Below are 27,680 nucleotides of genomic sequence, written 5' to 3' on the forward strand. Positions count from 1 at the left end.
TTTTATTCAAGAAAAGTCTCATGAGTGGGGAGTGCAGAGGCAGTGTACTCAATCACACCAGGACACGAGAACCTCTTGTGATCAGTGCTCTGAACACGGTTCCCAGCTATCTGGGCGATCCGAGAAGTTCCTTCTCTTCCTCCTCTTGTTACAGAAACACCAGCAACTTACTGCTACTATGGTCTCTCTAAATAATAGGACCCATTCTCCCCTTCCCAGTTCCTCACTGGAATACAGATTTAATTCAGTCACACAAGATCTCAGACACTACACACTGAGAAAACATACTCATCTAAGCATGCCCAATGTATCCTAACATTCCAGTCAGTGACTGAATGTCACAGGAAATATCTGCAGTACTATAACACAGGCACAAGAAGGTAAAAGTGAAAGGTTGGGGAGTAAAAGAACATTGGCCTGTTTCACTGCACTGAACCATGACAAACAGTGTTCAAGAAATGAATGCTAAAGAAACAAAATCTGAAGCCGTTTCCAGTGTGGCTCATTCTACACATCTTTCCAAAAGCCAACCCTTCCCCAAGAATTACTTACGTCTGTGGAGCTGGGGCTAGGCAGGGACACAGGCTGAACAGATGCGGGGAAAGTAAATGTGGTCTCTGTCTTTTCATTTTCAGGGGAGTCAGGATGACTGGATAGAGGGGATGTGGGGGTCAGAGCCCCAAATCCCAGCACCGTGTTGTATTTAGGTGGACGACCTACACATTAACAAAAGGGAACAAAAAGAAGGGGGGGGGGAAATGATCTTACATACCTTTGGCCAGTGGTCCTCATTGGCTAGCATGAAAAAGGAAATGATGTAGCACAGAGAGGAAGTTAATATAGGAGTCACAAGTGGAAGAAGAGAAGCAAAGATTTTAACATTTTTTTTAGAAACGTACAAGTGGAATTTTTCAAGAAATGAATGCTTGAAGAAAAATGCATATCAGAGGAGTGTGAAAACAGGCTCTGCTAAGGGTCAAAGAGTCACGCTCCCAAGTGCAGAGTGGGGCCTTTTTTCATTCCTAGCAATGAGACTGTCCAGGTATCAGGAAATCGTGCTGGCACCAAACCCACAGACAAGCTGCAATGATTTCTGTTAGTTCAATTTGTCTACTGTTATCCCACCTCTCCCTATCTATCCTATGCCAGCATATACCTACCCAAAAGTCCTTCTCTCAGAGCCAGCATTCACCATTTCAAGTCTCCTTTTCTTCCCTACATCTCCTATAGGTCAGCACCTCCCATCTCAGACCTATGCCCACTATCTCAACGGCAGGTACTACTGTACTTCCCATGACCCCAAGCACCTTCCAAACTAACTCTACCAAGCTGAAGTTTCCCAATTCTTAGATTCTTTCCTAAGCTTCTATAGTCAAGCACCCACTGCCCCAATCATATATCTATTGTAGACTCCTTTAGAAAAGAACTAAGTGCAAAATCTGCTAAGAACAGCCTTCATAAAACTGAGATATTAGCTATGTACTGTATGATTATGTAAAACTGTATGTGCTTAGCACTCTCCCCATCTTTCCACATCCCAAGTTACTTTACGGATCTGGAAAGATCATAAGGAATAAAAATCTAGGAATAATTACCCAGCTCTTATCATTAGGGCCCTATCAAATTCATGGTCCATTTTGGTCATTTTCACAACCACAGTATTTTAAAATTGTAAATTTCATTTCAGGTATTTAAACCTGAAATTTCATGGTGTTGTAATTGTAGGGGTCCTGACCCAGAAAGGAGTTTTTTTGGGGGGGAGGGTTGCAAAGTTATTGTGTGTGTGGGTGGGGTGGGGGTTGTGGTACTGCCACCCTTACTTCTGCGCTGCTGCCTGCAGAGCTGGGCCCTCAGCAGCTGCCACACTCTGGCCACCCAGCTCTGAAGGCAAAAGCACAGAAGTAAGGGTGGTATGGTACGGTATGGCCACCCTTACTTCTGCGCTGCTGCTAGTGGGGTGCCGCCTTCAGAGCTGGGCACCCAGCCACCAGCCGCCACTCACTGGCAACCCAGCTCTGAAGGCAGTGCAGAAGTAAAGGTGGCAATACCGCGCCCCCCCTAAAATAATCTTGTGACCCTCCCTACAACTCCCTTTTGGGTCAGAACCTCCAATTTGAGAAATGCTGGTCTCCCCCATGAAATCTGTATAGTATAGGGTAAAAGCACACAAAAAGATTTCATAGTGGGAGACCAGATTTCATGGTCTGTGATGCATTTTTCATGACCATGAATTTTGTAGGGCCCTATTATAACAGTATTTACAGACTGCCAGGCTATACCCAGTACATGCTGCACCTTGCACTTGAGTTCTTGATACTTTCCAGAAAGATGTACATCCTTGGAAAGAATCTTTGATGGTGATGTCCACAGCTGAAATTTCTGACATGGCCTACAGCATCTAGAATTAAACCAAAGCCCTAAAGGGCACAGGGGTGCACAAACTAGCCTCTTAATATACTGCTATATTAATTCAAATAATAAAACTACTGTAGGCCCCAAATCTTGTCCATCCCATTTGAAAATATGTTACTAATCTGGTGCTGATGAGGGGTGTACACTCACAACAGAGAGTGAAAATAAGGACAGGAAGACAGCATTGTGCAAAAACAGTCTAAGAAAATACCATGTATACATATATGTAATCTTTTGCATTTAAAAATCTATAAGTAATTCTTCACACAATGTTATATAATGGATTTAAAGGTCATTGAAAACATTACTATATGAAGGAACATAGTCTTATGTACAGTGCACATATATTATTTCACACACACACACACACTCACTCACTCACTCGTTTTCTTGTCTTTCTTTTTTGAAAACATATTTAAAGTAATGGAAGGTGGCACTGGAAACTCATGTCCTTTATTTATTCAGAGACAGCATGCCAGCAGAAGTGCAAATTTATCTATACTGCCCCACCTATGTACTTCCATCCTGCACTGAAGAGGCTGCCTCAAGGAGAGCAAGGGTCATTCGAATACCTGACCTCTTGGCCAAGAATACCAACTTTGGAAATGATCACTGCTACTTATTATCATGGTTTGTGTCATGTAGGCACCTGTTCAATATACACTGGACTGGGATCATCAGCTCATCTAGTCCACCAAACAGCCACCAAAGAATTAAAGATTTTCAGTCACTACTATCCTCGGACAGATTCAGATCAATAACTTGCAGGTGAAATGTTACGTATTCCATAACTAATATCCTGAGCCATCTAGTCTGTTACACACACACACACACACACACACACACACACACTACACTGCTTCATACACAGTCTCAGGTTCATCACCCCACATATAAAATACACAGACCTCTGACTTTAATCACAAACTATACAGCATTCTTGCTCTTTTCTTGGGTGGTCATGATGTTAGATTGCTTGGTCATTTGTTTTTGGACAGCAAACCAAAGAGCAGAGAAGCCGTGTTGGAAACTATTAAGAGCCATTAAAGGCGAGCATCAGAAGTTAGGGAAAGATTTTCTTTTCAGATCTGGTTGGCAGATCTCAGCTCTGATATTCAGCACCACACACAGAAAGAGAACAAAACAGTTAAGCTCCATTGTAATGTTCCAAGAGATAAATTTTATCCTTAAAAGTAAGAGTTTTAAAATGTGATCTGCTCTGCACAAGAACTGCTGCTCTGTAGGTGAATTCCACTAAATAACATTTAGTAGCTATAAGAAAGACCCTCCTTTTTCGCAGGACAGGTGGCATTTTAAGGTTCCAAGACGGTAGTTGTTTCTGAAGAGTGCCTAAGGTAAGTGGGTAGCTTTCCCCGTGAAAGTGAAAATGCTTTGGGGATCCTTCCCTTAGAAAAGCAACACACTGTGGGGAATGAGCTCTTCACACTCTGAATTTCCCTTCCTGTAAGATTAAATACACTTTCCCCATAATGTTCTGCTTTCCTGGCAGTAACACTGCAGTTTAGGCAGTATTAAGAGCACCTTGGCAGCAACTCTCTTCCATTAAATGGTGTTCCAACACCTTACCTTACACTCTGTTCTGTATACTGTCTCACTTCTGTAGAGTGAGACTGAAATGCTGCCTTGAACTGCTCCAAAAAGCCAGCTACGCTAACCCCAGAAATGTTGGTTCTTGTTTACCATTGGAATTTATTGTGCAAATTCAGTATCACAAAATCCTTCACTTTCACTTTCTTTCCATCCTCAAGGGGACTGCTGATGGCAGACAGAGAAATAATCATACAGCAAGATGGCATTGTTGAGAATAACTCACCTCTTTTACGTGTCCCAGGATGCATTGTGCTGTTCAGGTATGTGACTGCACTCTTCTTACGCTTTAAAGAGGAGGAAAACAACTTTAGCTGGCTAATTTTTTGTAATAATTAAATCTGTAAGAGCTCAGGCAGAGCAGTACAGTACAAACTGGGCTTAATGTCTGTCCTGTTCTTGGGAACGTATCTTTGGAAATGTTAGCCTTCCTTTCTGCTTCTGACATCTGGACTACTGCAGGCCAGTGCACAAGCTGACCTCCTAATGGCAGGACCAACACTCACTGCCATTTAATGCCAGGTTTATAATGCGGGTGGTGTGGAGGGGGAGAGAAGTATTAAGCAGAAATAACTGTATTTACTATATAAAACCCTGAGGGCCACATCACTACATTGGTCTCTCAAACTATAATGACAGCCTGTTTAGCTGGGCTTCGGAGATCTTAGTAGGTAGCAACATGGCAGCAGTACGGAATGAAATTGCCAGCTTCCCCCCCAGTAAGAGACTGATACCTCAGGCTCAAAAACGGCTCCACTGTACACTGGATTTGCTGTTGTTCTTCTTTTCCTCTCTTGTCTCTTACTTTGGATTTCTTGTGAAAAGAAAGGTTCAGGTTAGAAACCATGGATTCAGAAAGCATATAACAATGTCTGAGTTATATAGTCTGCAAGCAAGTTCTAACTGTGAGGCTTTCCATGGGAAGCCAACAAAGCTGAAGACAGCCATCTCTACTACACTCCTGGGTTTGAAAACGAATACATAATGATAAAAATAAATACACTGCCAGTTTGGTTTATGAAATGGTTGGCTGCCCCTCCCAAATGAGAGCATCTGAACACAAATATTTTATAGTGAAGTTCAACATAATTGGGAACCTAAATACAGTAGCATGGGAGGAAACCTCATTGCTATTTAAGGCAAATATAGTTAGGCTTTGAAGGATTCGATTTTTAATCAGTAAATGTCAAAAACATCTATACACACACACAAATTGACAAAAAGGAAATTTCCATTGATAATCAAAATTTATAGATAGCCAAAGTAAGAAAAATGCTGCTTGAAAACTGAGAGTTTGACTAAAGGATATTTACTTTGTATACTTTGATGTGATGTTGAGAATTTGTGTTTTAATGGTTATAAAGCTTTAAATTTTTGAATCTCAACTTCTACTGTCATTAAATACTAGCTGTCTGACCCACAATTTTCCACAACTGTGAAAATTCAAATAGATAAAAATAGAAAAAAATTGCTTAGCACCTTTGTGCAACTATGAAAATATAAATAAATAAAAATAGAAAAAAATGCTTTAAAATAAGCATTTATATTATTTGTTGAAATTATAAAAATAAAAATTGATTTCTGCTGAGCCTAAATTTAGTACAGTGATGTGCAAGTCCTTGAATTTCTGCAGATTTAGGCTTGATTTATTGTAGGTGAGGACTAAAGAAATTATCAGAACTACTGAAATCCAGTAACCCAGCATGTTCACCAATTTACAGAATTGAGAAATCCAGAGAAGGGGTTAAGGTACACTGACCTATTAGGTAACTTCTTCACACATAAGGGCGACACAACAGTCAATTAGTTTTTTCATAGTTTCCTCTCAGACAGCAGAGCATGCACTGCCTCCCCAACCATTGATCTCAGATAACTAAGCAATTGCTTTGTTTCCATGTAACAAGGGAAAAGGAGCTGAGGGGGCAGGGATAAGTTGCACCCAGTGCTATATGAGCATAGCCCAAGTGTGATCTTTTCCTTGGTGCAAGGGAAAAAAAAGAGTGCACTTCACACAAGAACATTTGGGACTTTTACTTCCAATCTAGAATTGCTGAGAAACAGGAGAGCTCAGGAACCATTCTCAGTTACTTTTCTTACCTTCCAGATGGTCATGTGTAACCAGTCCCAAAGATACCATGAAGGCAAGTTTCTGTGTCAGAGAGAGAGAACAGAGTTCATTCTAGTTACAGTCATTATCAGGAGCAATTTCATTTAGCCCAAAGTCAGTTGGTAGCCAACCAAGTAAGGAAAATATTACTAATTCTTTGTTCTTATATAGCACTTTTCATCTGTAGATCTCAAATTGCTTTCCAAAGGAGAGACACTAGACCTATTTTACAGATGTGGAGAAAAAGTCAGAGACAGGGAGAAGCAACTTCCACAATGTCATACAAGAAGTCACTGGCAGACTGAACAGACTCAAGGTCTCAACTCCCAAACCATCACTGGCCCTTAGTAGATACCAGCACAATTCAATTGCCAACTAAACATTGCTGGTTACAGAGCAACAAAATCCTCACTGTTTGATTCCCAAAGTATTTAACATTGTGAGCCACCAGGTAGGGGCTCTGGAAACCACTGGTACTCTGAGGACCACAGTTCAAGAACTACTACTCTAACACCACCAAAAGAAGGTTTCAACAACTCTGCCAATTTTGGCAGTCAGAATCAATTCAAACAGTTGGTACAATAAGGTGGCAAAGATAACCCAATAAATCTGGGGCTATTCCTTGGATCCTCAGCTGTACTTAGATCTATAGGGTCAGCCCTCACTGAGAAAGGTAGAGCTTCTCCTTGAGCATCTCATAGGGCCTCTTTTTGTACCAACCTGCCTTTGGATCTGAGCCCTGTCCAGGAGCTTGAGTTGAAACTAGGTGAACGATAGTGAAAAGGATAGCAACGGACCTCTGTCCTTGCTCTTACTTAGTTTCCAGGCCCTCTCAAAGTGTGTGGTCTGGTGGATCTGGACTTCAGCTTGTCCCATGGGAGAAAAGAAGGACTGAGTACCAATTCAGAAGCAGCACCTGAAAGGTGCTGTTTGAGAGGCCTTTAGTGCCTTTTCTATGAGGAAAGACTGGAGAAAGAATTCAGTCTTATGAGCACAGGAGAGAGGAAGGGGTGCAAAATAATACAGAAATTGACCACCACCATGACAAGTGACTCACCCCAAGGAACCTCAGACACCAGGAGTTAGGATTGACAACATCTTTCCACAGCAAGATGAGCACCATTTGAACCCGTTTTATCTTTTTGTTTTGAAGTTTTGGCCATGTCTTTGTTATAGCAATGGACTTAACATGGCACTGATAGAACAGGAAATAATAGGTCCAGTAATAATGCCCCATGATACAATGCTACATATTTCAACTAGTAATAGATTCACTCGTAAATCGCTTTTCAAGATTAACCAGAAAGATTGTTTAGAAAGAATTTGGCTAAGAGGGCAAAAACAACAAATGATGGAGCAAAGAATGGGAAGGACACAGATTAACAATCACACTGCTATTGCAGTTGAAAGGAATCGACAACATTCAGAGCCATGGCTCCTATTATCACTTCAGTTCTAAACATGCAGTTCTCTAACAATCACAGCTTTTTAGAGGGTCCGTATTATGGTGCAGTTGCACCCAAGAATAGAAATCTGTACTGGCAATACTCAAAGATGAAACCGATGGCCACTATGAACCTAGCTACACTACAAAATACAGATGAGTTAGGGAACGTGGTTGCAACATGATTAGATACTCACTACACAACACATTTTAATTGTAACCAGGCCCGATGTTTCGTAGTGTAGACAGGAACTAAGAAATGCCCATTCAGAAAAAGGGATCAGACCATCTGGACTTAAGTTGGGATAGGTTTATAACCTGTCTGTCTTACGATCAAAAGAAGTACCAACAGCAGAGGCTCTATGGCAAAAACGTTCCTTTCTTTCCTGTTTACTAGAATAAAGTTGTCAAGACGGTAAAAGCTTTTCAAGCAAGATAAAGATAACTCTCTAGTCTAGGGAATGATTCTACAAGTCTGAGATCTCAAAGGTATGGAAATCAAAAGATGTACTGTATGCTGGGTGAGCTGTTTGAAGGGTATTCTGAACATTTAGGAGTAAAAAGCTCAAGAGTCCACAATTCTGCCAGTTCTGAACAATTTTATGCGCTATTTACATTTAGATTTATTATTCCCCATCCTTATTTCTCAGTCCTCTCCAGCAAGAACACTGAAAGGAAAGCAAATGAGTCTTCAAAAGGGAACAGGGAAAAAAAAAGATTGTGTGTGAGAAAGAGTGTGTCTGTGTAGGGTGAGGGGGAAATGAGGAAACAAATAGATATGCTATATTCCATCCTGGTTTATGGCGTTTTTTGGAAGATAGAATGCTTCCTTTTTCTCCTAGGGAGAGAACACCGAATTTGCTCTGATACCTGTGGATTTTCTTCTCGTTTTGGCTTGGGTGCAGCTGGTGGAGTAATGGTACGACTCTCTGTTTGCTTCTCCTCTGCTTCCACATGGGGTTTAATAGTCTGAAAAGAAACAAGTACAACTCAATACTAAGAGAGCATTTTTTAGTTAGAGAAAAACTAAGTGAAATGAGTAATTTCAGTTTAGTAGAACAACGGAAAAACAGTTGTAGAACAAACTGGCAGTGCCCCAAAAAGAGATTTGCTCCAGGAATGTGAGGGAAGTTTAAATAATGTGTCCTGCTTTGGCAAAGAAACAGAACAGGCCCAAACCCAAGAACGTGCAGCATCACAGCAACTCAGGCAACCCAATCAAGCAACCACACAAGTGATAAAGGTCATGCTGCAGTTAACATTTTTGGTAGAAATATTTATAAAGTTGCATGAGAAGTGGATTGATTACAGACCAGCTGAAGCCTTATGGAAAATCATTCTATGAAAAGCCCCTGTTCAGAACCCATTCTGAATGGTATATACATTCTCCATTTCTTTCCCTTAATTTGTCATTATGAGTAACATTTGCCTGAAAACTGGCACTGTGACTCCTAAGAGCTCAGATATTCCTGTGGCTTATTTCCTCCCTGAAGTCAGAATCCTTGGCTCTCAACATCACAATTACCAGCATGGTGACCCTCAGTTTGTGGCACGGCTGTGATGTCACAAACTCAAGAGTGAGGAGATGAATGAAGTCTTTAAACCATGATTTGAGGACTTCAATAGCTCAGACACAGGTGAGAAGTTCATCGCAGGAGCGGGTGGGTGAGATTCTGTGGCCTGCATTGTGCAGGTCAGACTAGATGATCATAATGGTCCCTTCTGACCTTAATATCTATGAATCTATGAATGCTGAAGAGAGACAAATTTTGTTTTGTGTAAATATCCTTAATCATAAAGATTAAGAAAATCATACCAAAAGACTGTACACAGATAATTAAATCATCGTTACTTGTCTCAGAATGTTTTTCAAAGTTTTCCTGACTGTCAGCAGTTCTTAAATAATAAACAAATGGTGTTGACATCAAAGAAATATCAGCATCAAAGATGCAACATTGTGGACATGCAGCACAGGGATTCATCTAGCTCATAGGTAACAGGCATGCACTGTTGCAGAGCACAGTTTGTAAATCTGCCTTAAAAGATATGCAACAACCTACCCCTGTGAATTTAGTGAAGTGATAGTGCATCTTTTATGCACAAAATTGTCCATAGTGGACAACTCCAAGGTACATTAATCAACAAGGAAGTGTCTGTAGTGAAACCAAAGATTTCACATGAACTGAATTGGAAAAGTCTACAGTTATTATCCAATTATATCATTTTATTTGAAGTTGCGTATTATTTTTTAGGACTTCTTCCCCATTTGCTCTTTCCTGAAGTGAGATTTAATAACTAAATATCTAGAAACTCTATTTTTGAGGCATTTCTTCCATCCATTCAAGCTCAGGTCACTCATGGGAGTCTTAAACAACCTCAAGAAGCTAAATGGCCATTCTGTTTCCCTGCAATTTAAAGGGGATTCAGAGGAGAACACAAATCAACAGGCTCCAGCATCAAAGCAAATGCGGCCGGATTCTCTTACTAAACAGGCCTTGTTAAATATTTTGAATAGTTATTATTCCTCTACTCTCCATTGTTTATAATTTAAAGAAGTTTAGAAATAAACAAATATTTTGTTCCTGTGTTTCTAAAGGACCGGACATGAACATGGCTTTTGGTTTACTGTGACCTAATATTGTCTGTGTGTCAGCATCATCAGAGATATCAGCACACCTCAGATGAACATTTGCTGCTGATCCAGTAGGGGGAGCACCAAATTACTAAAGAACAGTAATGATTCCGACGGACCTTTGAAAGAACACCAAACTTTCCGTCCTATGAACTGGAGTTGTCTCTTTTAATACAGTCTCCAAAGTCATTATATTATTAATATTAGGTCACTATTAGTGGGACTCTGATATTTCATTCTCCATTGAAAATTCCCCCCATGGTTGTTATTCCTCTCCATCTTGGCAGCATTAACCCACAAAAGTAGAACTGAAGCATTTAGTCGACGCATTGCCCAACTGTACCTGTTTTTCAAGGTTTGGTTTGCTGATCTGTAGAGTCTGAGGTCCAGCGAGCCTGGTACCTGGGGCTGCTATCACAATGCTGGTGAGCTGTGCCATAGGGAAAGTTTTGGCTATGGTTGCTGTCTGCCCATTAACAACACGAACTGGGTGTATGGAGTTCTGTGAGGTGGGTAAAGAGCTGGGTGTGAACTTTGTTGTCAGCATCACAGGCCTTTGAATAAGCTGAGGAGCTGCAAGCATCGGAGGTGGTGCTGGGGCAATAGGAATGTTATTCTGGGCAACTGGTTTGGGTCGAACCTACAAGGAAAAAAACCCAGACACATAGAAATATATTTAAAATGAATTTATTGAATATATTTCTCTGTTTTAAATCTTTTGATTCAGCTTGTCTAAATTCTGCAGAACTATCTATCATTTCTTACAGAACACATTTTTATAATAGTGTCATAAATGTGCAATGACAATAAAGAACCACATTTTCAATCTGCTTGCATAAAACCCATCCATAACACTTGCACACACTGCACACATTTGCATGCCCAAATACTTATTTGCATGTTTAACTGTTTTGTATGTACAAATCTACTTTTTGGTTTTGTGAGGACAACAGATGCCCATGCAGTATTTGCAGGAGCAACTTAGGCAATCGATTTTGAAAGTATGTTTCAAAAGCTTTACACAGCTTTCAATATTGTAGCACTTTTTACATTGGCCAAGAGATCAATATCTAAACAGCTGACCCAAGAGCTAAAAGAAAGTCTTCAGAGATGTCCAATAAGTCACCATGGCCTATGTTGACTTCATGCATTATGCAGATACATTGTGCAACCTTTTACACCAGGAAATTGGTTCTGCTAAACTATGAACAAACTGTCCCCTCATTGAAAATATCAAAGCCTCTACTGGTAAATACAGCCATATTGCCACTTGCTCTTTTCTTTCTCTGATGCTATGATAAAGCATAATATTTGAGAAGATATCCATAGGTATGAAGCCAGGAAACATCTCTACAAAATTCAGGGGGATCCAACATATTTTCTGGGCCTGTACCATCATTATCTTTAGCTATACATACCTGGCATATTCCCCATTATACAAATATCTCATAGTTACAGAAAACACAAGTAGAAACAAAATCCATTAGGTCATCTAATCTATCTCCCTACCGATAAAAGATTGTTTCCCATCATATATTTTCTGGTATCTTATCCATTTTACCTTTAATGTCTCAAATTACAGGGTGTAGCCTTCATTTATGCCTGGAAACTATGTCACAGATTAACAGATTTTACTGTCCCAATGTCTTGTTCTGATCATCAGCCTAAATTTTTCCTTTCTTAATTTCATCCCAGTACTCCCAGTTATACCCCCTTGCTCCTTCTCTAAGAAGCTTCATCAAAAAATGCAAAGAAGCAACCAGCGTCTTTTCTAAAAACAGTGCAAAGTAAAACAATGTAAAGCTGTATTGCTCAGCTGCAAATGGTATAAAGAATGGAAGCTGCAGAAAAGACTTCAGCTATTTCTCTTCTCCTGCTCTTGAATACTGAGCAATGATGATTGCAGAGATTTTGCAGCCTTCGGTGACAGTCTGATTCTGCTCCTACACTTTCAGTAGTTTCATTTCACACATCTTGAAGGTAAGAAATGAAAAGAAAACATCCCTTATTTACTTATGGCCAACTTCCCTCCTATCTTTCTTGTTCTTGGTACACTCACCTGTGGAAGAAAATTTGGACGAGGAGTGAGTCTGGGAGGAGGGATGAACTGTGGCACTTTGATGGGCTGAGGTGTAGCCTGAACCTGCTATACAAACATTAGAGAGAGTTCAACAAGAGGAAAATAGCTTTGAAGGAATTCATCAAAACCAAGCACACTGATAGTATTTTCAGTCCTGATGCTCCTCAGTTTAGGCTGGTTTCCCCCACTGTAAATAAATTCCCACAGCAACAGTTTCTGTTTTAGAATTACATTAAAGAAAGAGCTGGCCTTACACTTTGGTTCCTGAACATCCTGTATTGCAAATTGAAGCTAACCATCCCTTTGTTTCATCTAAAAGTATGTAATACTAGGCTCTGCCTCTAAAACATTTCATTTGAAGGTAATGAACTTTCACAATTGTTTTACAAGTCAAAACTGCCTTCACAAAAGATAGAAAGTAAAACCAGATTTGGCTACCCCACCAGATAGACCTTCACATGGTAAAAGCACTTCTGTCTTCTCATGTGGAATGATATGCAATGTCTCTAGTAGTTAGAACAAGGTCTGGGAGCCAGAACCCATCTTCTATTTCTAGCATTGTAAATGACACAGTACTTGACCCTGAATTAATAACTTTGGCCTGAATTTTCAAAAGTGGCTTTTAATTTTGAATATACAGCTTGAGGCACCTCAGCTGTGATTTTTAGAGGGGCTAAGCTAAGCACTTCCAACTCTAACTGAAATCAGTGGAAGCTACTGTGGCCCAACACTCTGAAAAGTTGATCCTAGTTATCTTCAGTGGAGCACCCAAAATTGAGACACGCAAATTTAGTTTACACTTGAAAATGTTGGCTCTTTCTTCTCTGTAGCTCTGTTCAACGATGTAAAATAGCAATACTAATACTTCACCAGCATGCTGTAAGTCTTAATTATATGGGAAAATGTTTTGAGATCCTTGATAGAAACACTATAGAAACACATACAATTAGTAAACCTACGAGTCTTTCATGGAGGTCACGGAAGTCACAGATTCTGTTACTTTCTGGGACATCTGTGACTTCGGCAGTGGGTGGGGTGGCTGACCCCAGGGCCACCTGAACAGCTGGGATGGCCCCGGGGCCACCCGCATTGGCTGATGCTCCGGTGGCCCTGGGGCAGGCCACCCTGGCAGCTGCTACTGTGGTTCCAGGCAGCTGGTCCCAGGCGCTGCCCTGGAGCAGCAGTCTGGGAGCAGCAGCAGTGCCCTGGGCCACCCCACAGCAGCAGCACCAGTGCTCCAGGCCACCCCCGCCCTGAGCAACAGCAGCAGTGGGGCCTCAAGCTGCCACCACCGCCACCCCCCTTCCCCCAGAGGTGCGGCGGTGGGATCCTAGGCCGCCCCCAACCCGGAGCAGCAGTGGTGTGGCCATGGGCCATCCCCTGCCCAGAGAAGCAATGGGGGTGGCGGCAGTGAGACTCAGGGCTGCACTTCCCCCACCCCAGGAGCTGCAGCGACCGCCAGAGCATGTTCCCCCCAGAGCGGCAGCATCCACTGGAGCGCCGTCCATCCCCCAGCACCTAAGATTTAGTTAGGAGTATTTTTAGTAAAAGTCATGGACAGGTCACTGGCAGTGACTTCTTGTTTATTGCCCGTGACCTGTCCGTGACTTTTACTAAAAATACCCATGACTAAATTGTAGCCTTAATCATTAGTGATAATTAAAAGAAGGGTCAACTCTGTGGACCAGGTAAGTTATTCAGCAAGGACTAAGCCTGAGCAGATATTTATCAATCCTTCTGGGAGATAATCACAACAGTGGGGATGGTGGAAAAAGACTCCACCTAAAGAGGTTTCTCCACCACAAATACAACTATCTGCCTCATTCAGAAGCAAAACACTGGCTATTTACATCCATCAAAGCTGTATTATCTTATAAAGGAAAATTTACGATATAAATTGGCCTGACTGTTGATGAAGCCCTGGATCAGCCTTTAGCCACAAAGTAAAACTTCCCTGTAATGGCTCTGTTCAATTGCCTGGTCTCTAGTCGCAGAAACCCAAATGCCCACATTGCTATTGTTTACATTTTTAAACAAAATTCTGTGCAGCTGATCAGTTACACAGCAGCTGCTAAGCACTCTCTGAAAGTCTGATATAATTAAAAGTGAGACACTTTCCAAAATGTGGGCTTATGATGGTTGGATCCTGGTAAGAGGATATGGTAAATGAAGACCTGATAGGATGGGAGGTGTATCCTAACCCTATGTAAATTCAGTGAGCGAAGAAAACAAGAGAAGTTTGACACATTAGATAAGATGAGGATCTATACCAACCAAATAAATAAAGTTCACAAAGCTTCCAAAACCAGAACTACAGAACAATATTTTTTCACAGCAGAGCTCTGCAGATGAGGTAACAAGAACTTCATACTAGTAACAGTATCTTTCCAAAGACCCAGCTTCTAGGGCAAGCTTTACACAGAATGACTACACTAATGACTTAATTCAATAAAAATATTAACATACATAAATAATAAATATTTTTCCCTTAGGCTCTCAAAGCATTTCAACTAATTAAACCTCACAATATCAATGAGGTATTGCATGTTCCTATGTGTAAGAGTTCATTTTTCCTTCTGTGGGGCAAAACCAGCCTGTTTATAAGTAGTATTTTAAGTAGTCCCCCTTGGTAAATACACACAGCTCAACAGGTGCCCACAGTCCCACATTCACACACACAGACTATTTCTTCTGGCTTACCAAAGTAACTGTGTTTTTTGCCATTATTTGGACTGCCTCTGCTCCTGGACCAGTAACTTTATTTGTTGTCTGGAGGTTGACTGGTGTATTCTGTGCATCGGTGCTGAGGACCGCTTTCTGACTGTTGATTGCAGTAACCATGGCAATGGTAGGTCTTTGACCCACAACAGAGGCAGGCATGGTTGCAGTTGCTGCTTTCAAGACGAGAGGTAGTGTCTTAGTGGTGATCATAGAAGTTGTAGTCACAGTTTTCTAAGGGAAACAGAAAACACAGCTTAAGTGTCTAGAACACTACATATTGGACAGGATGTTGCTTATACTTGAGCTCAGTCAGTCAGAAATTATAGGTAAAAATGAGAGAAAAAAAGCATTGATTCTGTCTGCTCTGTATATACACACACTTTACCCTATGCCTACAAAAACTGGAGAAATGGAAAAAATTCTTAATCTGACAAAGTCCTGAGATAAATCTTTACTAAAACTTTCAATCATACAGAAAGTATTGTGAACAATGCAAATATAGTATGCATGTACAATGGGAAAACACATTGTGAGATTAATCAGGTGTTAGTAGAGGCATAGCACCTACTTCTCTTACATTTTTTAGCTTTGTATTATTGCCACATGAATATTGTCATGAGTGTCAGTTTCAGTTTCAACCCTTTAAATGTGAAAATTTATGGAGCACATCTAGTAAAGATACAGTCCCAGCATCTCTCTCATCAGCAGAGATCCAAACCTTTAGAGGAAAGTTTTCTATTTTTCAGATAATTTAGTTATCCAAAATGATCATTTTATTAGAGGAAGGAGGAGGAAACATTTCAACATTGACATCTTTAAGGACAAAGCTAGACCTCAATTTTGGATATCCATTTTTTTGTTTTTAGTTATATGTACAGTAATTTAGCAATCTGGAGTCTTCCCTTTCCTGAGAAGAGCAGGAGGCCAACTAGCTAACTGCGGCTAACTAGAAAAATAATAAGCTTGGTGGAAAAATCCTCCATCACTATTTCTGTGTTACAAGGAAACTGATATAGGAGGCAGCCAGTTTTTAGTTTCAGCCTCAGGCTGGATATATCCTAGAGTTTTAAGTGTTGACTTTTAGTTTGTCCAACAGGCAGTAACCAATTAAATTTCAGTTGTTCATACTGGAATTTTCCTTGTCCTACATTGCTGTACAATGTGATTTCTCTTGGCCTGACCTGAAGACAGCAATTTTGGAGCCTCTAGTCCCAGCACAAATATGAAATGCCTAAATCTACTACAGCTGCAAATATCAATTCTCAAGATTAATAGGTTAAGGCCTAGATTTTTAAATATATATAGGTATTACTGTGCTTACAGCTGTAACACCTAACTGGTTTAGGAACCTACATCTCATTTTCAAAAGTAATTTAGGCATTATCTACAATCAATGGTAAATGGGACAAAATACAACATGGTTTTACAAAAGGTAGATCGTGCCAAACCAACCTGATTTCCTTCTTTGAGAGAGTAACAGATTTTTTAGATAAAGGAAACGCAGTGGATCTAATTTATTTAGATTTTAGTAAGGCGTTTGATACTGTGCCACATGGGGAATTATTAGTTAAATTGGATAAGATGGGCATCAATAGGAAAATTGAAAGGTGGATAGGGAATTGGTTAAAGGGGAGACTACAACGGGTCCTACTGAAAGGTGAACTGTCAAGTTGGAGGGAGGTTACCAGTGGAGTTCCTCAAGGATCAGTTTTGGGACCAATCTTATTTAATCTTTTTATTACTGACCTGGGCACAAAAAGTGGGAGTGTGCTAATAAAGTTTGCAGATGATACAAAGCTGGGAGGTATTGCTAATTTAGAGAAGGACAGGGATACCCTACAGGAGGATCTGGATGACCTTGTAAACTGGAGTAATAGGAATAGGATGAAATTTAATAGTGAGAAGTGTAAGGTCATGCATTTAGGGATTAATAACAAGAATTTTAGTTATAAGCTAGGGACGCATCAACTAGAAGTAACGGAGGAGGAAAAGGACCTTGGAGTATTGGTTGATCATAGGTTGACTATGAGCTGCCAATGTGATATGGCTGTGAAAAAAGCTAATGTCGTCTTGGGATGCATCAGGAGAGGTATTTCCAGTAGGAATAAGGAGGTTTTAGTACCGTTATATAAGGCACTGGTGAGACCTCACCTGGAATACTGTGTGCAGTTCTGGTCTCCCATGTTTAAGAAGGATGAATTCAAACTGGAACAGGTACAGAGAAGGGCTACTAGGATGATCCGAGGAATGGAAAACTTGTCTTATGAAAGGAGACTCAGGGAGCTTGGCTTGTTTAGCCTAACTAAAAGAAGGTTGAGGGGAGATATGATTGCTCTCTATAAATATATCAGAGGGATAAATACCAGAGAGGGAGAGGAATTATTTAAACTCAATACCAATGTGGACACAAGAACAAATGGATATAAACTGGCCACTAGGAAATTTAGATTAGAAATTAGACGAAGGTTTCTAACCATCAGAGGAGTGAAGTTTTGGAATAGCCTTCCGAGGGAAGTAGTGGGGGCAAAAGATCTATCTTGCTTTAAGATTAAACTCGATAAGTTTATGGAGGAGATGGTATGATGGGATAACATGGTTTTGGTAATTAAATATTCATGGTAAATAGGCCCAATGGCCTGTGATGGGTTTTTAGATGGGGTAAGATCCAAGTTACCCGGGAAAGAATTTTCTGTAGTATCTGGCTGATGAATCTTGCCCATATGCTCAGGGTTTAGCTGATCGCCATATTTGGGGTCGGGAAGGAATTTTCCTCCAGGGCAGATTGGAAGGCCCTGGAGGTTTTTCGCCTTCCTCTGTAGCATGGGGCACGGGTCACTTGCTGGAGGATTCTCTGCTCCTTGAGGTCTTCAAACTACAATTTGAGGACTTCAATAGCACAGATATAGGTGTGAGGTCTTTTTTAGGAGTGGTGGGTGAAATTCTGTGGCCTGCATTGTGCAGGAGGTCAGACTAGATGATCATAATGGTCCCTTCTGACCTAAATATCTATGAATCTATGAATCTATGAAAAACCCATTGACGTTAAATAGGAGTTTGTCTCCTAAGTGCCTAAATCCCATTAGAAAATGAGATTTAGGCTTCTAAATCAGTTAGGCTTTGCAACACTGAGCAAAGCAATGCTTAAGTACCTTTAAAAATCTGGGCTAAAGAGACTACCCCTGCAATATTTTCCTTTAAATTTTACTGTTTACTGAAATGTTTGTTAAGGAGAGATGGGAAAGGAGAAATAATCACACAGAAGAGAACAAGGCAACTATTTCCACATGATGCCAGATCAAAATATACATTTTTAAAAAAATGAAGACAAATGGCAGCTAAAGGAACTGGTGAATGAACTTGCTTTCTTTTTCATCAGATCTACTATACTGATGTCACTGCATCTTTCCAGACTTCTTGGTGGAATGATCAGATGTTCCCAGTACAAAATGAGAACCATGGCCTGCATCTCTCTGATGCAAGTGCTACTATGCCCTAGAACAGAAGAAATGTTGGGCCAGGTATCAGGTGACACTTTTTTCTGGTGCTAACATGCCTGCTTTATGTCAGCTTATTTTAATTTCACCATTCTTTCCCCTCCTTAAAAAATAAATCCATGTGTAATTTCAATTGTTTTCCAAGGTAACTTTTTCAGTATATTTATTACATTATTTGGGAATTTATTTTGCCTTAATTACCAGTATTCTTCCAATTTCCTACTGTTTGGATGATATACTCTAGTTTTTGAACCCCACACATGTGAACTATTTTCACGAGCAGTGAATTTGACCCTTTATAAATTTTATCAATCCCATTTATAACACTGTCTTCTGTATCACAAAAATAAGAATAACTCCCTTAACCTTTCTTTATATCTTCGATTCATGAGTTTCTTTATTGACCTCTGCTTTACTCTCTCCAGTACAAGCGACCTCCTTCCTGTTGTGGAGTGGCATTGAACAAAGTGTTCCAGTGAGATATAACAGTAAGAGGATCATTTTCATTAATACTACATTCACCCACATACATTTTAAAGAAAAATGTAATCAATCATGTAATACAAGACATGACTCTATCAAGGGCTTCTAGTGAGATCGTATATAACGAAAGCAAACCTCTAATCAGCAGAGCCCAGATAATGAATTTCCCTCTGTCACGTTGCTGCATGTTAATTATTTTTTGGCAGCTAAAGATGGAATATTTCTATGTGAATATTTCTATATTTCAGTTTATGTATTAATACTGATGTAACATCAGCAATAAGACCATAAAATTTCACATCCATAGCAATGTGATTTTTTAAAAACAGGTTTGCTGCTTTTTACAAATCATACGATATTGGATTATAGTAAAACGTTACCATTAGGGCAGTATATTTACCTCTAATCCTAACTTGAATTGCAATTGAACTTTCACCTAAAAAATTCATTCTGCTAAGTGCCTTGGAAGATATGTTAGTTACAAAACTTTAAAAAATCAGGAAACTTTAAAAAGAGGCAAATATTTTACTTTTCCTAGTAGGTACAGAGGCTTTTCTCTTTTAGGAGAGAAGGCACGTTTTGTTAGTCAGTAGAAACATGGCAGAGTGTGATTGGTAGCGAGCAGAGGTTCTCCAGATTTATATCAGTGTAACTGAGATTAGAATAGTTTTTAGGATGCAACACTGTTCATTCATTCTGTTCCAATGGCAGTGTCCCTTGCCCCTCAGCTTATTGATGTTGTCCAAGTGCCATTGTTCTTATTCATAGAATCCAACCCCAAAAGGGACCATTATAACCTCCTGTGCAACAAAGTCTCACTTCCTGTGCAACAAAGACCATAGAACTTCCCAAAGATAATTCCTAGAGCAGAGCTTCTAGAAAAAACATCCAATCTTGATTTAAAAATGGCCAATGATGGAACATTCACTACAACCCTTAGTAAATTGTTCCAGTGGTTAATTACCCTCACTGCTAAAAATGTACATCTTATTTCTAGTCTGAATTTGTCTAGCTTCAACTTCTAGCCATTGTATCAAGTTATAACTTTCTCTGCTGTCTTGAAGAGCCCACTATCAAATATTTGTTCTCCATGTAGGGCACTTAAGGACTGTGATCAAGACACCCCTTAACTTTCTTTGTTAAATTAAATAGATTGAGCTCCTTGAATCTATCGCTGTAAGGCAGGTTTTCTAATCCTTCAACCATTCGCTGGCACTTCTCTAAACCCTCTCCAATTTATCAACATCCTTCTTGAATTCTGGACACTAGAACTGGGCACAGTAAACCAGCAGTGGTCACACCAACGCAAAATACAGAGGTAAAATAATGTCTCTGCTCCTACTTGAGATTCATCATGACAGATATGACAGCATCTTCCAATAACCTGGGAAAACTTTATTCAGGTCCCACGGAGGGACGGGGTCCCGGATGTGGGGTAGAGGCACTTCAGGCCCTTGAGGAACCTGACCTTCATGTCCTGAGTGAAAACCGACCTGCCCTGGAGTGGTGGATGGAAGGCTGAAATAGCAGCCAAGTGGACCTTAATGGACGAAAGAGACAGGCCGTGAAGATACAGAAGATAGTCTAGGATTGACTGCAGTGAGGCTTGCTCAGGCTGAATACCTTTATTCGAGGTCAAGCATGTGAACTGCTCCCATTTGGCCAGGTACAGGGCTTTCTGCTGCACAACACGACCTGTTGGACACCAGTCGAGCATCTTGCTCCTCCGCATTTAACCATGCAGCAGCCAAGCTGTCAGGTACAGAGCTGTGAGGTTTGGGTGCAGATAACTGCCATGGTTCTGGGACAGCAGGTCCGGCTGGAGGAGCAGCAGCTGTAATGGGGTAATGGACGCAAAAAAGTCCACTCGGGGAGTCCCCCATCTCTGGAAGGTGACGCTTACCACCTCCGAATGGAGCAAACCATTCGCATCCCTGGCCCCGGGGAGGTGTGCAGCTAAGGGATGAATGGCATGCTGAACACAAAAGTTCCACAGCCTGAGAGCTTCTTGGCAAAGGACTGACGATCGGGATCCGCCTTGCTTGTCAATATAGAACATTGTGGCGGTGTTGTCTGTCAGGATCTGAACCAACCTGCCCTTTATATGAGGAAAGAAAGCTTGGCAGGCCAAGCAAACCACTCTGAGCTCTGACATTTATGCGTAGGAAGCAATTGTTACTCAACCAACAACCTTGCATGCTGAGATTTTCCATGTGGGCTCCCCACCCCAGACAGGGTGACAAGATGACAAGAACAAAATATCGGGACACATGGGGGGGCAGCCACAGGCTCAAGCCCGCCACCAGGGCTAGCTCTAGGTTTTTTGTTGCCCCAAGGGGGAAAAAAAAAAAAAAAAAAAAAGCCAGAGTGCCGCCGAAGCAAAATATCAGGACAAATGGCGTCCCGACCGTACATCGGTCGGGACGCGGGACAAACAACTAAATATCGGGACGTCTGCTCACCCTAACCCCAGATCTGAGGCATTGTAGACTAGGGTAACCGACGGGGCCAGAGACGCAAAGGGGACTCCCTCCAACACAGATATGAGATTCAAACACCATGTGAGTGATGACAGTATGTGGTTCGGTACCTAGACTACAAGGTCTATGTTGTGTCTGTTGGGGATACAGACCAACCCCAGCTAAGCCTGTAGGGGCCTGAGGCGAATCCATGCGTAGCGGACCACGTAAGTACAGGCTGCCATGTGACCCAACAACCTGAGCGATGGTGAGAGGGTGGCCTCGCATGCATGAGATCAGGTCTGTGACGGCTCGGAATCGGGCTCCGGAGAGGAAGGCTCTGGACCAAGTAGAGTCGAGGACTGCTCCAATGAACTCTATACGCTGCACCAGAACTAAAGTTGATTTTTTTCTTGTTTATTAACGGACCTAGATCATGACAGGTGGAGTGAACCAGAATGAGGTGCAGCTGCACCTGATTCCAGGATTGGCCTTTGATGAACCAGTCATTGAGGTACAGATAAGTCTGAATACCCCAATGCCTTAGGTAAATGGCCACTGATGGCATGCATTTTGTAAACACTTTCGGGGCTGAAAAAAGACCAAAGGGTAGTGCTGTGAACTGAAAACAGCACTGGCCCAGCATAAAACGGAGGAACTTTCTGTGTCCTTGGAAGATGGAGATATGGAAATATGCATTCTTTAAGTTGAGGGCAGCATACCAGTCTCCTAGATACAGGGAGGGAATAATGGAGGCCAAGGAAACCATGTGGAACTTCAACTTTTTGAGATGCTTGTTGAGGTGTCGCAGGTCTAGGATGGGTCGCAGGCCCCCTTTTGCCTTCAGGATTAGGAAATAATGGAAGTATAACCCTTTTCCCCGCATTTCCCGAGGGACCTCCTCTACTGCCCCCATTTTGAGGAGGTGGTCTACCTCCTGGGAGAGGAGTTGCTCATGAGAAGGGTCCTTGAAGAGGAACGGCAAAGGGGGACGGAGGGAGGGGAGGCTAAGAACTGTAGGGTGTAGCCTGAAGATATTACGTTGAGCATGCAACGGTCCGAGGTTATTTGGGACCAGGTTGACTGGAAGGGCCGCAACGGTTGAGGAACAAATAGGAGGGTGGATCTTGGAATATGACTGGGGTGCAATCCTTGAGCACACCCTCAGAATGCCTGTCTTTGGCTCCCATGGTGTCTTGAAGGGCTGGGCTAAGCAAGCGAATGGGAGGACGAGGGGCATTGTCATTTAAACCCCTTGTCTCTGTCCTTTCTCCTATAAGTGCCCTTCTGGGGACGCTCCCAGGACCTAGGAGGAGAAAGAGGAGAGAACTGCTTCCTAGCCTGCTGTGGAGCATGAAGGCCCAGGGAGTGGAGGGTGGCATGGGAGTTTAAGGTCATGCAGCCTTGCACCCATGAGCTCAGAGAAGAGCCCCTGCTCCCTCATACGGGAGGTCCTGGAGAGTGGGCTGCATCTCCTCGGATAAACCCAAGGATTGCAGCCAAGAGCTGCGCCTCATCACCACTGCAGAGGGAACAACCCTGGTCACCAAGCCCCTTGCGTCCTAGGCCATCTCGAGGGTGCCCCTCACCATTGATTTGCCCTCCTCCACTATTGTGGCCAACTCCTGGGTGTGGTCCTGTGGGAGGGCCTCCTCGAACTTGCCAAGGGAGTTCCACAGATTAAAACTGTACCTGCCCAACAGGGCCTGGTGGTTGGACACCTGAAATTGCAGACTGGCCATCGAATAAATCTTTCTGTTAAAAAGGTCCAGTCTCTTGGAGTCTTTATTCTTAGGTGTGCTGCTCACCTGTCCCTGCCTGTCCCTCTTGTTGACTGTGGACACAACCAGAAACCCAGCAGGTGGGTGCATACAGAGATATTCACACCCCTCTGTGGGGACATAATACTTCTTTTCTGCCTTTTTGGAAGTGGGCAGAATGGAAGAGGTCTGCCACAACTCCTTAGTGATCCCGAGGACCCTTGGGTGGACTGGCAGCATGATGCGGGCCGAGGCAGTGGAAGATATGACATTGAAAAGGTCACCCACTTGCCACCAACTCCTTAGTTTTCAGGTTTAAGTTGTCACCCACTCTTAAGGAGAGCGTGGTGCTCTTTAAAGTCGTTGGGGGGAGACTATCAGTCTGGGAGGGCCCTGCCACCGCTTTATGCAGCAACAAAGACGATGAGAGCATTGCAGGTGGAGGGGTGGGTTCCCCTTTCCCTTCTGGGGATGGCTCCCTAGGCATTGGCACCTGTTGTGCTGTCCCCATGTCAGATTCTGCACTGTGCTCCGAACCCGGTGCTAGGTGTCGTTTGTCCGAGGCGGCTAGGGAGGAGTGGTGGGAGTATGCAACCGGCATCATTCGTATACCCCAAGGATTCCAATAAGGCCATTAAGCCGGCCACTGGCCCTGCTGCCATGCCGCCACCGCAGATGTCGTGCAGATCTCTGGTGCCGACTGAAAGCCATACTTCCTTGGTGAGGGACTGAATTCTGGCTCCGACTCGGACCAATCACCTTCCAGTGACCAAGGTGGGGCTCTGGAGGCCTGTGTCTGCTGGCTGACCCTTGCTGGAGACCGATGCTGAGAGGATGGGGATCGGCATCTGTCCATTGAGCGGTACTGGGACAGCGGAGACCAGTGCTGCGATGGTGAGCGGTCCTACACTGGTGGGGATCGATGCCTGGGAGATCATCTAGGTGATAGGGATCTGCGCCAGGGTGATCTCTGGTGAGAGGCTGGCCGATACTGAGAGAATGGAGATCAGTGCCTCGATTCCAGTGTTCCATGCCTTGTAAAAGGAGGGCATGGTGCTGGAGAACTGGGTCTTCTGGCTGGAGACCGAGGTTGCAGGGCTGGGGTCCTAGGTCATGGAGATGCTTTTCGGGCACCACCAAGGGGGAATGGTACCAGGCGGAGTGCTCCACACCAATGCTGCGGTGCTGGAAGCGGAGTCCGATTGTGAGGCTTCCGACGCCGGACGAAGTGCAGCCTCCATGAGAAGGGCTTTCAAACGGATATTCCACTCCTTCTGGGTTTTGAGACAAAAGTTCTTGCAAATCCCACGCTTGTTTTTTATATTGAATTCTCCCAAGCACTTCAAACAGCTGCTGTGGGGGTCACTAACAGACATTGGCCTGTTGCATGACGAACACGGTTTGAAGCCTGGGGAATGGGGCATGCCCTACTCTGGGGCAAAGTCCCAGTGAGGACTTCAGCAACTAAACTAACATTTAACTTAATGGCTAACTACTTAAGAACTATATACAAAGATGACAGACAATGGGCTATTAAGAACTGCTAACACTCTTGCAATGCAAGATAAGGTGCTCTGACCAACTATCAGGGATGGTAAGAAGGAACTGAGAGGGCACAGGGTCAGTAGTGCCTAATATACCGATGCATGAACATGGCACTCCAGTGTGCCACTGCCAACCCTATGGATACCGCTAAGGCAAAAATCTCCAACGACGGTGCACATGGGCATGTGCACACCTAGAAAGGATCGACATGAGCAAGCACTCGAAGAAGAACTATTACTCTGATTCATCAAAACACTAAAGCATATACTTAACTTCAAGTACTTCAGTATTTTATTGAACTGGGACTTATGAGATCACAGAACACCTAGTTCTAAGTATAAGTTTTACATGAAGAGTAGACCTTGAAGGTTTAAAAAAAAGAATCGTATACTTCAGGGAACTCCAAGAGTGAATGCTACCATACTCCTATGTAAACATGACCTGCTCTACAGTGCATTGTGTTTTGACCTCTGCTCTTCTGTGCAACTGAACTAGAAAACTGTTCCACTGTATGGGGTGAGTCATACTGATATAACAGACCTTAACTGCTTCTTCAGACTCACTATGTATAGATGCCTTATGGGCTACAATTCTTGCCCTTGCATACTAGAAGAAATACTGGTTAACATTTACTTTTTAGAAAGGTGGTACTTCCTCCATTCCTGAACTTGGAGGTTCTGAACCTGCTTTTAACAGAAATAACAAAAATCATAAACTGCAATTTATTTTGACTTTGGTTAGAAGTGACAGCAAAAGAAGGGACCAGGAACAGAACCCCACTTGTATGTGCACAAAGGGGCAAATCCATTTGCGCAGAGGGCCACCACAAGGCCTACACACCATTTAAGTCCCACTTGAACTCTGTTTCAAGGACTTAAATTAGCCTTTATGCTCATCCATCTGCACAGAGATGAATTTCACCCTAAATAAACAACATGCCCTACATATCACAGAAAGGCTTCCAGTGTTTTTACCTGTGATCCAATCAGGTTTGGAGAGGGTGCAGTAGACTGCTGCTGCTGAAGTTGTTGTAGTGGTTGCTGTTGTGGATTTTGTAGTTTGTTTTCTGACTGTACCAATGGCTGTATTTGAAACTTATTATCTGGCTGTTCCTGCTTTACAATCAGATTCTTCCGCAGCTGTTCCACCACTCTCTTCTACCAGATGAACAGAAACACAAACAGAAATGGTTATAGAATTTAGTTGCATATATATATATTAAATAAATAAATAAATAAGAGAATAATGTTTTAGGACCTTTTCTACTGGATTATGGAGGCAAAACGCAAAGGATTCATATTGTCACTTTGGTAAGAGAAATACGTCATATGTTTAGAAATAAAAGAAATCCTGACCCCACCACTGCCTAAAATAAATCCTTTTCTCCCACACGGCTTAAGAAGAAAGAGTAAAGTGTTTACTGAAAAAGTCTTGTTCAGAAGTTCCAGCAGGATTTCTTTTTTTAGGATTTGGGAACCAGCGTGGTCTAGTAGATGGAACACTGGATTGGGACTCATGAGACAGGGGTTTTATTCCCAACCCTACCATTCGCCTAATGGGTGACTTGCCTCCATGCTTTGGAACAGGGGCTTTAAGTTTAGCAGGGGTGTTGCCCTCGTGACAGAGATGGGCTTTTTGCTGTCCCTATGAAAACCACCAAAATTTGGCCAATTCATAAGCTTCTGAAAATCGCAGTTGGCACATGATCAATACAGACTTATTAAGAGTCTCAGAGTTGGCACTGATTGCTCCTCTGTCCCAGTCTCATCCTGCACTGAGAACTGGATGAGACATGGATCCCTCAGAAGAAGCAGGCAAGCCTTCTTAACTAGTCTGCTAGCTCCTGATTGGTCACTTTCTCCAGGCCCATCTCGGCCTCTGGAGGACTAAATCTTGTTGGTAGCCTGGTCTGAACAGGTTTACTTTTAGCTGGGAGTGTCAGGGCACTGACACTTCCAGCAGGGGTGCAGAGAAGGCCTGATAGACCTCATCACACACCTCCCCCTGCAGAACGAGCTTTAGGGCCCAATCTCCCACTTCTGCAATAAGCCCACTATCTTGGGGAAAGGAAACTGCACCTTGATGATGTGAACCCCTTTGGTTTTGCACATGAAAGGCACATTGTTGCAGCACCAAATACCACTGAGTAACACCAGGATTATTGTCCTTCATCGTCTGCAACCATTTAAATGATGCATGATCCATTATTAGGTCAAGGGGAACCCCTAAAAGATAATGTTGTTAAGGCCCTACAGCCAATCTGATGGCCAAGCACTCCTGCTTGATGGTGGAGTATCTAATCTCTCCTCACTGCAGTTTCCAATTTAGGTATAATACTGGATGTTCCACACCTTGAGAACTATATGAAAACACTGTTCCCAAAGCAACTGGGGAAGTTTGAATTTGCAGTAAAAACGAGCATGAGTAGTCCAGGCACCGAAGAAAGTTGACATAGGATAATGAGGTTACCTACCTGTAACTGAAGGTTCTTTGAGATGTGTGGTCCCTATCTGTATTCCACTGAGCATTATGCCCATGCACCATGCGCCCGGAGCCGGACCTTTTGAAAGTAGTACTGTTCAGCTGTCCGTGTATGCGCCATGGTCTTGCCTGAGGTGATAAAGGGATGGTTGGGCCACCGGCGTCTCCAGTTCCTTCTCTACCACAGAGCTGCTGAATCCGCAGCAGAGGGAAGGAGGAAGATAGGTTTGCAATACAAATAGGGACCACACATCTCAAAGAACCTCCAGTTATGGGTAAGTAATCTCATTTTCTTCTTCAAGCCATGGTCCGTATGGTATTCCACTGAGGGTGAGTAACAAATAACCAAGAGTCCATTGCAGAATCATGCACTAGAGTGTAGTGTGTGGAAAAGGTGTGTACTGAACTCCATGTGGCTGCCTTGCATATATCTGTGAAGGGCACATTGTGGAGT

At 42.5% G+C, this 27,680-nt stretch overlaps 2 protein-coding genes across 34 annotated transcripts in view; one reads left to right on the forward strand and one right to left on the reverse strand.

Annotated features, from left to right (window-relative positions):
- Positions 1-27,680, forward strand: part of LARGE2 (LARGE xylosyl- and glucuronyltransferase 2) — a 119,939-nt gene that overhangs the window by 69,339 nt on the left and 22,920 nt on the right. For 7 of the 21 annotated variants that reach the window (XM_073348111.2, XM_073348115.2, XM_073348114.2 and 4 more), the window contains 3 exons: positions 4,182-4,283; positions 18,381-18,529; positions 18,924-19,226. In XM_073348111.2, the coding sequence (XP_073204212.1) occupies positions 4,182-4,283; positions 18,381-18,529; positions 18,924-19,090 (418 nt within the window). In that variant the 3' untranslated portion in view covers positions 19,091-19,226. Of the gene's footprint in view, positions 1-4,181; positions 4,284-8,413; positions 9,399-10,167; positions 10,833-11,898; positions 12,214-18,380; positions 18,530-18,923; positions 19,228-20,133; positions 25,981-27,680 lie in introns of those variants that run through there. The other 14 variants (XM_073348119.2, XM_073348135.2, XR_012159406.2 and 11 more) reach the window with 13 other exon arrangements.
- Positions 1-27,680, reverse strand: part of PHF21A (PHD finger protein 21A) — a 260,529-nt gene that overhangs the window by 21,879 nt on the left and 210,970 nt on the right. For 8 of the 13 annotated variants that reach the window (XM_073348143.2, XM_073348152.2, XM_073348141.2 and 5 more), the window contains 9 exons: positions 25,720-25,902; positions 14,984-15,235; positions 12,263-12,349; positions 10,547-10,843; positions 8,442-8,540; positions 6,118-6,169; positions 4,755-4,834; positions 4,247-4,307; positions 553-716 (listed from right to left, as the gene is read on the reverse strand). In XM_073348143.2, the coding sequence (XP_073204244.1) occupies positions 553-716; positions 4,247-4,307; positions 4,755-4,834; positions 6,118-6,169; positions 8,442-8,540; positions 10,547-10,843; positions 12,263-12,349; positions 14,984-15,235; positions 25,720-25,902 (1,275 nt within the window). Of the gene's footprint in view, positions 1-552; positions 717-772; positions 796-4,246; positions 4,308-4,754; positions 4,835-6,117; positions 6,170-8,441; positions 8,541-10,546; positions 10,844-12,262; positions 12,350-14,983; positions 15,236-25,719; positions 25,903-27,680 lie in introns of all 13 variants that reach the window. The other 5 variants (XM_078853291.1, XM_073348148.2, XM_073348153.2 and 2 more) reach the window with 3 other exon arrangements.

Source organism: Lepidochelys kempii, chromosome 6, assembly GCF_965140285.1.
Source record: "Lepidochelys kempii isolate rLepKem1 chromosome 6, rLepKem1.hap1, whole genome shotgun sequence".
Taxonomy (NCBI): domain Eukaryota; kingdom Metazoa; phylum Chordata; order Testudines; family Cheloniidae; genus Lepidochelys; species Lepidochelys kempii.